This window comes from Pipra filicauda, unplaced genomic scaffold (genome assembly GCF_003945595.2).
Source record: "Pipra filicauda isolate LSUMZ 115617 unplaced genomic scaffold, ASM394559v2 scaffold512_size417520_pilon, whole genome shotgun sequence".
Taxonomy (NCBI): Eukaryota; Metazoa; Chordata; class Aves; order Passeriformes; family Pipridae; genus Pipra; species Pipra filicauda.
The window spans coordinates 43,453-52,588 of record NW_024104657.1 but is presented as its reverse complement, the minus strand read 5'-3'; the positions used below and the strand labels follow the sequence as shown (position 1 = coordinate 52,588).

At 57.8% G+C, this 9,136-nt stretch overlaps 2 protein-coding genes across 2 annotated transcripts; one reads left to right on the top strand and one right to left on the bottom strand.

Moving 5' to 3' along the window:
* The first annotated feature begins 258 nt into the window (after positions 1-258).
* LOC114003642 (keratin, type I cytoskeletal 9-like) lies at positions 259-972 on the top strand. The gene has a single exon (XM_027750800.1). The coding sequence runs from the start codon at positions 259-261 to the stop codon at positions 970-972; it is 714 nt and encodes a 237-aa protein (XP_027606601.1).
* Positions 973-3,119: 2,147 nt separating this feature from the next.
* Positions 3,120-8,618, bottom strand: LOC114003636 (scale keratin-like). Its single transcript, XM_027750789.2, has 2 exons — positions 8,387-8,618; positions 3,120-3,604 (listed from the first exon to the last, which is right to left on the bottom strand). Exons 1-2 carry the CDS (start codon positions 8,616-8,618, stop codon positions 3,120-3,122), a joined length of 717 nt encoding a protein of 238 aa, XP_027606590.1.
* Between the last annotated feature and the right edge of the window lie 518 nt (positions 8,619-9,136).

Genomic DNA, 9,136 nt, shown 5'->3' with positions numbered 1-9,136 from the left:
CAAAGGAATCCTGAAGATGAGCTGCTTCCAAAGGCACGTGGAGCTTGGCTTTGCCCTCCACCATTCCCAGCACTGCTGGAGCAGCAGGAACTTTGGGCAAAGGCAGCAGAGGGACAAACCCGACCCCTTCCAAACTCTCCTTTCCCCCTTGTTTTCCTGCTGGTGAAGGACACCAGAGGCAGGTTTGCTTTTCCCCCTGGCCTTTGGGGTGCTGAGCTGGTGCTTCCCGTCCCGCTGCAGGTCCCTCTGCAGCCCAAGATGTCTTCAGGAGCTCTGCTGAGCAGCGGCTGCTCGTCCCCCTGCCAGGTGACCTGCCCAGAGCCCTACGTGGACGCCTGGAACCAGCCCTGTGTCACCTCCTGCGGGGACTCCCGGGCCGTGGTCTACCCCCCTCCCGTGGTGCTCACCTTCCCAGGGCCCATCCTGAGCTCCTGCCCCCAGGAGAGCCTGGTGGGCACCGTGCTGCCCCAGCCCATCGGGGGCAACTTCGGGGGCTCCGGGGGCGACTTTGGGGGCTCCTATGGAGGAGGAAGTTCTGGGGGGGGAATTGGGGGCTCCTATGGAGGAGGAAGTTCTGGGGGGGGAATTGGGGGCTCCTATGGAGGAGGAAGTTCTGTGGGGGGAATTGGGGGCTCCTATGGGGGCAGCTCCATAGGGGGAATTGGGGGCTCCTATGGGGGCAGCTCCCTGGGGGGAATTGGGGGCTCCTATGGAGGGGGCAGCTCCTCTGGGGGGGGCTTTGGGGGCTCCTATGGAGGGGGTAGGTCCTTTGGGGGCTCCTATGGAGGGGGTAGGTCCTTTGGGGGCTCCTATGGGGGCAGAAGGTCCTTTGGCTCCAGCTCCTATGGGGGGGGCTTTGGGGGCTCCTGCGGCGGGGGCAGCTCCTACGGGGGGGGTTCCTATGGAGGGGGCAGCTCCTACGGGGGGGGCAGGAGGTTTGGGGGAGGAAACTGTGGCTCCTTTTACTTCTGAGGAGCCCCCCCTGTGCCCTGGCAGCAGCCCTGGGCTGTGCTGAGCTCCCGGGGGAGCTGCAGTGCCGGGGCTGTGCCAGGGCTGGACTTTGCTGGTCCCGGTGGAGCTGCAGCACTTCCCAGCTCCCTGGGACAGCTCCTGTGTGCTGTGGGACTGCATTCCCCACACCTACCCTGGGCTTCCCACCCACCCACCACCATTAAAGTTCTGTTGCATCGCTATTTTTTGCCCAATGTTTTCTTTTTCACCTTTTCACCCCCAAACCTCGTTTTTCACTGGCTCAGTTGCCCCGAGCCAGCTGAAAACCTTCTGTCCCACGTCCTTGAGGGACCTCCAGGGCCCTTCAGGTGACAGCAGGAATTTGCAGCAGTGGAAAACGTTGCTCCCTGTGACACATTCCAGGATTCATGTGGCTGAACTGGAATTCCACCTCCCCACACTGTGGGATTTCACCTCCTCCTGGCAGTCTGGGATTTCTCCCTCCTCGCTGCAGAGCTTCGTGATGATCCCAAGCAAATTATCTAATTGTTTTCAAATTGAGCCTGTTTCTTCAGCCCTATTAAGGTTTTGCTTGGAGCTGATGAGTTTATTGTCTGCCATCATTAATCACAGATTAAAATCCCTTAATTCCTTAAGCACTGGGAACTCAAGCCATTGCTTGGTTCTGTGTCATCTAATTTCCTTTCCACCTCCAGAGAAGCTGCCAATTAAAATCTTTGTTCCTGCCGTTTTCACCTTGGTTTTAGAGAGAGAGAAAAAAAATTAGATTTTCCAAGTCAGGAGTCTGTCCCAGGGATACCTTTCCAAGGAACATCAAAGGGAGTAGAGCAGGGTTTTAGGACATCTTCAGCTTTCAGTAGACTTGGAGACTCACCCATCGGTCTCTTTGTGCTTCTGCTCCCAGGAGCAGCTCCAAAACCAACAACACAAGGTGTGAGTCCTGCTCTTGTGTCACTCCCCCCTTAGGAAATCCTCTCCTGCACACCCTGGTGATGTGAAAGCACATTTTGCTGTGGTATAACTGCAGCCCTTGGATGGGGCCACAGTCAAGAGCAATTTCTGCACATCTCCAAGTGCCTGACACTGCAAGCTCGAGGGGACAAATCAAGTAAAGTTTCCTTGCTGGATTTTCCTTGGTTCCCATTCCCAAACCTCAAAGAAATGTTGATTTGCATTCTTTAGGCACTTCTGACAGTGTGTTGGAGTTGCCCAAACCTCAGACATCCTCAGGGAGCCACAATAATTCCAATAAAGTGACTCCAAATGAAAGATGGTGATAGAAGGGAGGGGGTCGGGCTCTGCTCCCAGGGAACAAGGGACAGGAGGAGGGAAACGGCCTCAAGCTGTGCCAGGGGAGGCTCAGGTTGGCCATGAGGAGGAATTTCCCCCTGGAAAGGGGCTTGGCAGGGGCTGCCCAGGGAGGTGGGGGAGTGCCCAGCCCTGGAGGTGCCCAGGGAAGGAGTGGAAGTGGCACAAAAACATCGAGTCACCACCTCCAGAAACCTCTGTGACCCACAAAGAACCACTGAACTCCTCTGTGGGCTTAAATTTGGAGTGTTTCCTCCAACCCTCCCTTTCACAGCTCCTTGATTGCTTCAGCAATCACCACAAAACCACATAATTGCTGCTCTCAGGCTCGAGGAAGGGCAGGGAGTCAGCGGGGAGGGTCAGACCGGAGCGGCCCCGCAGAGAAAGGGAAGCTCAACCAAAATGTGCTGATGCAGGAGGGTTTTATTGGGATACAGCGGGGAAGGAGGTGGCCCATGACACAGAGCAGGCACTCCCTGGAGCACAGCACTCCCTGCCCAAGCAGAGTCCAGCTCCCACCCTCTGTTCTCCTCCTGTCACGGCTGCATTGACAGACTCGGGGGCAGGCTTTCGGGTCATCCTTTTGTCTCCAGCTGGCCCAGTCAGAGGGGAGAGGCAGTGCAGGAGGATCAGGGGAGCTGTCACCAATAACACACAAAGGCAGAAAAGCAGCAGCAGAGAGGTGTGGGCCCAGTTTCCAGGGGTGCTGAGCGGGGGTGGCTCCCGTTGGGGCTTTTGCCGTCCCTGGGAGCCGATCCCGGGGCAGGGTCCGGGCTGTGCCTTCTCATCTCCTGGTTCCTCGCCTGGTCCGGGGCTTTTCGGGTGCCTGGGAAGGAGCCTCAGTTTCCCAGGCGGGAGCAGAGGCTGGTGTAGAACCTCCTGCTGTAACACCCCCCTGCCCTCGAGGAGCCCCCGGAGCCTCCGGAGCTGCAGCATCCAGAGGAGCCCCCCATGCCCGACATGCCCCCCGAGCCAGAGGAGCCCCCCGAGCCAGAGGAGCCCCCCATTCCTGACATGCCCCCAGAGCCATAGGAGCCCCCAGAGCCATAGGAGCCGTAGGAGCCTCCCATCCTGGGGCTCAGAGCACCGGAGGGCTGCGGGAAGGACGAGCCCACAAAAGCTTCCTGGGGGCAGCTGCTGACGACGGGGCCCGGGAAGGTGATGAGGACTGGAGGGGCATAAACCACGGCCCTGGAGTCCCCACAGGCTGTCACACAGGAGCCAAGGCTCCTGCCATAGGCACAGGGCTCGGGGCAGGTCACCTCACAGCCGGGCTGGCACCGGGAGCTGATGCTGCTCATGGTCCTCGGGGTCGGAGCTGGAGCTGGGAAAGGAAAGGTGGGAGTCAGGAAAGCACCACGGGCAGGGGCTGCTGGGTGCCCATCACGGGGTTAGGGGGCAAATCAGACCCTTGTCCTTCGCAGCCACAGAATCCCAGAATCCCTGAGGCTGAAAAAGCCCTCCTGGGTCACCGAGTGCCCCCTGTGCCCCATCCCCACCTTGGCCCCAGCCCAGAGCACTCAGTGCCACAGCCAGTCCTGCCCTGGGCACCTCCAGGGCTGGGCACTCCCCCACCTCCCTGGGCAGCCCCTGCCAAGGCCTGAACACCCTTTCCAGGGGGAAATTCCTCCTCATGGCCAACCTGACCCTCCCCTGGCACAGCTTGAGGCCGTTTCCCCTCCTCCTGTCCCTTGTTCCCTGGGAGCAGAGCCCGACCCCCCCCCGGCTCCCCCCTCCTGTCAGGGAATTCCAGAGCCAGAAGGTCCCCCCTGAGCCTCCTTTTCTCCAGGCTGAGCCCCCCCCAGCTCCCTCAGGAGTTCTCCAGACCCTTCCCCAGCTCCCTTCCCTTCTCTGGACGTACCCCAGCCCCTCCATGTCCTTTCTGAACCTCCTCCCTTAAATCCCCCTGTCCTGTGAGACCTTTCCTTCCTCCCTTCCTGCCCCAGGACTCTCCTTTATCCAGCAGAGTCAAGCTTTCTATTTGCCCCCCTCAAGTTTTGAAAGCCATAAGGAAGAAGTGAAGGAACTCTTTTAAAATCCTCTTTAAATGCTAAGTTGGTTTCTGGCACCATCTCCACTGCAGGGAGTCTCCTGGGAAAGGGGGTTTCACTGCCACAGCTCAAGGCTAAAATCACAAAGTACAGACCCAGGAAAGAGTCCTCATTTCAACTAAACAGAAACAGGACAGATGGGAAGTATCAGCTTAAATCCAACTTACCTCTGGTAGCAGGAGAAGTCAGGAGAAGGCTTTAGGAGACTCCAGAGATGGTCCTGCTTTTATACCCCTTTGCAGGCAGCTCCAGGGATGTGAAGCACCTCATAAAATCTCCACCACTTACCAAATTGTGATTTATTTTTTTTCTGTGTGACTCCTCTGATGCTCATAATTATTTTCATAGTTTCTAATTAGCAAATCAACCCTGGACATATACAGTGCCACTCTCATATCATAAATCTGAGGGTTTTACTGGGCTGAAACTTGGCAGCCTGTGCAATATCCCTCTGGTGACCTCACTGGATTCACAGAGGGAACTGACCCCTGCTGCTTGTTTTTTGCTGATGATTTGCCAAAGGGGGGGCCTGGAAAGATCAACCTTCCCAATCTGCTTTTGAGAGTGGCTTGAACTGATGTTGAGCAATATGAGAGGATTTTGAGGTTCAACCTCCCTCCTGAAGAATTTCGGGGGGGTTTTTTCATGGCAAGGGTTGGGATGGAAGGGCTTTCCCAACGGGAATGGTTCTGATTCTGAGACCCACCTTGGAGCACAAAGACCTGGTGACTCTTGGGTGGCTCCAGTGGCATCCTCATGACAAAGCTCTGAGCTCAACACCCCAAAATGAGCTTTGACACTTAATTGGGGGAAATGACTCCGAGGGCTCAGGGCTTAAGTTCATGTCACGTGTCACCTCAACCCCCTCGCTCTGGGTTCTGCTCTGTCACCCCTTGGGATGGATTCAGGGAGGGTTACAAAGAATCCTGACCCCCATCCCGGGTGGGGTCAGGCCATTCCCTGGGAGGGATTATCCCTAAATCCGAGGATTACACCCCAAAAATGTGACTGACACATCAGTGGCCTCCTTCCTTCGGGCCACTGGAGAGCAGCAAACACAGAGATCAGCTCCTGTTTCCTTTGGAAGCAGGGTGATGCCAAAAGGATTGTTCTGGAGACAAAAGGAGCCTGGTGGGTGTTGGACTCGTGTCGCTCAGAGCAGGGCTGGAAGTGGAGCACCAGAGATGAGCTGAGGTGGAAACAATCACAGGGCTTAAGAGAGGAGCTTTTTTCCTTGCAGGTGACATGAATTTGGCAAATAATGGATGAGCTCACATCCTCCTCATTGTCCAGAAAGCTGTATAAAAGGGGAGAGAACTGAGAGCTCTTCCAGCCCCACTGATTTATTCCTCCAAGCCAGCAGGGTAAGTCTGACTTCACTGCACTTCTCTGGAGCTAGTTCAAACTCACTTCTTTTTTTATCTGGCAAAATTCCAGCCTCTGACTGGTCACCACACAGCGAGGTCACCCCCAAGCCTTCCCTTCTCACTGTGCTTTCTGTGTAGGGAAGAACTTCCACACGTTTCAGTGGCTGAGCCTGGCAGGGATCGTTCCCAAGTGCCCATTTCAAGCTGGGAACATTCTGGATAGTGGATAATTCTGGATAATGATGATAATTCCATGCAATGTGGGTCGCAGAGAGTGGGTGGTGGGTGCACCCCCACTCAGCTGCACCCAACTGGGCTCCCCCAGGACCGAGAGGATCCGACTCAGGACCCCGGGGCTGCCCCTGTGAGCTGGGACTGCAGGGAAGGTGATGCCTCCCAGTTCATCCAGGAGAGTTCCACCCCCACACGGGGCTTGCTCAAGAGCCCGGAGGATGAAAGGTGGAGCAATGGGAGTGAGAATTGCTGGGCCATCTCTGCCCCAGCCCCTCTGCTCTCTGAGCCAAGGCTGAAAGTGCAGAGCCCTCAACACTGAGCAGCACCTCGGGCACTTCCTACAGACCTGGAGAGGCAGGACAGGGGGGAATGGGCTCAGACTGGCACAGGGCAGTGTTAGGTTGGATATTGGGAAGAAATTGTCCCCTGGGAGGGTGGGGAGGCCCTGGCACGGGTTACCCAGAGGAGCTGTGGCTGCCCCATCCCTGGGAGTGCCCAAGGCCAGGTTGGAGCAACCTGGGCCAGTGGAAGGTGTCCCTGCCCGTGGCAGGGGGTGGCACTGGATGATCTTTCAGGTCCCTTCCAACCCAACCCATCCCACGATTCCAGGATTCCGGGCCCGGAGAACACACCTGGATGTGCTGCTCGGGCAGTTCTGGTGGGGGCTGTGCCCGGAGAACACACCTGGATGTGCTGCTCAGGCAGTTCTGGTGGGGGCTGTGCCCGGAGAACACACCTGGATGTGCTGCTCAGGCAGTTCTGGTGGGGGCTGTGCCCGGAGCCCCCCGTGAGCCCCAGTTTTTGGGGAGCCCCAGGGCGGCCGCTGTCCTGAGGGATCCCACGGGGCTGCTTAACGAGCTCAGATCATTTGCTGCATTAGTGCTCCAACGGAGCTGACAAACCACAGGGATTAAGGCAATCAGAGGAAGGAAATGGATGCTGTGCTTGGCAGGGCAGCACTTGCTCAGCCCCTGCCACCCAGAGCAGCACCGTGGAAGGGGCTCCGAAAGGAAACCAAGTGATGCAGCTGCTGGGGGGAATTTGTCTGACTTCCCAGCACTCTGCACAGTGCAAGGCTTGTGGGCTGAGTCTCAATTGCATCCCAACAACTCCTTCCCCTTTCTTTTGGCTTGGTTTCCCAACGACATTCGGATCCAGACTAACCCACTTATCTGCAGTCAGATATTTTATCACTATTTTATCATCAGGGCCAGATAAAGCAGAGCACATCCTTGTCTTCTGATGGGACTCCTGCAGTTCCTTCAACCCCTGCTGAGGGTCAGAACCGTTTCCTCTGGGACATTCAAGGAGTGACTGGCAGTGACCCCCAGGACTGACCTCGCTCCAGAGGTGCTTTGGTTTTGAGTGGGAGCTGCACCAACCATCTCCAGAGGCCCTTCCAACCCGGATTATTCCAGGATTCTGTTCTGTTTATTAGTATGGATACCACGGCATAGATCCAAAAGGGGGAAAAATACCTTATTGAAGAATTTCTGACAAATCATGGTCACCACACGGGGGAATTAATTCTTCTCTGATGGTAACACTTGATTACTGCACAAGGATCGATGCACCAGGTTGGCTTCTTTCAGAACTGGTTTGTAACTCTGAGACTGGGGTGAAATGAAAGCCAGAAGCCAGGGTTGTGATGCAACAGGGCTTTAATACCGACAAAAAGTGAAATAGAGTCTGGCAGGATGAGGCAACGCGGACACAGAGAACGACATTCCCAGTCCTTCGTCCTTCGGGGGAGCTCCCGGGACATTCTGGTCACCAGCTGGGCACTTCCAGGGGCCAGTCCCGGGACTTGTTTGACTCTCTTCGGGTTCAGGAGGTACAAAACACAACACAAGGGACACAGGGGGGCACAGTGGGATCCAAAGCCTTGGGCAAAGCGCAGGGAGAGCCCAACAACCCCGGCTCCGAGCGCGGCAGCTGGAGCAGGGGCTGCCTGGCTTGGCTGGGGCAGCTACTGCTCTGCATCCTATTTTTCCTGCGGACATTCCTCTCTCTCAGAGGGTTAAAAAGGCCCAAAGCGAGACCTGTAGTACCCTCTGGAAAAATAGGGGTAAGAATTCCTACCCAAGCCCGAGAAATAGGAGTTCCTGTAAACGCTCGCCCAGCGGGAGAACCCCCCCCCACACGAGCCCTCCCCTCCATAGGAGCCCCCACCTCCACCACAGGAGCCTCCATAGCCTCCCCCTCCCCCTCCAGAGCCAATCCCTCCCCCTCCATAGCCTCCCCCTCCAGAGCAAATCCCTCCCCCTCCATAACCCCCCCCTCCATAACCCCCCCCTCCAGAGCCTCCCCCTCCAGAGCCTCCCCCTCCAGAACTTATCCCTCCCCCTCCAGACCCTATCCCTCCCCCTCCATAGCCTCCCCCTCCCCCTCCAGAACCTATTCCCCCCCCTCCATAGCCCCCCCCTCCCCCTCCATAGCCCCCCCCTCCGGAGCCTCCCCCCCCCTCAATCTCGGGGATGGCCGTTCCCACGACGCTCTCCTGGGGGCAGGAGCTGATGATGGGCCCCGGGAATGTCACCACCACGGGGGGGGCGTAGACGATGGCTCGGGAGTCCCCGCAGGAGGCCACGCAGGGCTCGTTGCAGCAGTGGACGTAGGGCTGGGGACACGACACCTCGCAGGGGGAGGCGCAGCGGGCGCTCACCAGCTGCCCGTAGGAGGACATCCTGACACCCAGCAGGGCAGCCTGGGGGGCAGAGGGGACACAGACCCCGTCAGGTCACAGCCAGGGGGGACACAGACCCCGTCAGGTCACAGCCAGGGGGGACACAGACCCCGTCAGGTCACAGCCAGGGGGGATACAGACCCCATCAGGTCACAGCCAGGGGGGACACAGACCCCGTCAGGTCACAGCCAGGGGGGACACAGACCCCAGAGGGGACACAGACCCTGTCAGGTCACAGCCAGGGGGGACACAGACCCCGTCAGGTCACAGCCAGGGGGGACACAGACCCCAGAGGGGACACAGACCCTGTCAGGTCACAGCCAGAGGGGACACAGACCCTGTCAGGTCACAGTCAGAGGGGACACAGACCCTGTCAGGTCACAGCCAGGGGGGACACAGACCCTGTCAGGTCACAGTCAGAGGGGACACAGACCCCAGAGGGGACACAGACCCCGTCAGGTCACAGTCAGAGGGGACACAAACCCTGTCAGGTCACAGCCAGGGGGGACACAGACCCC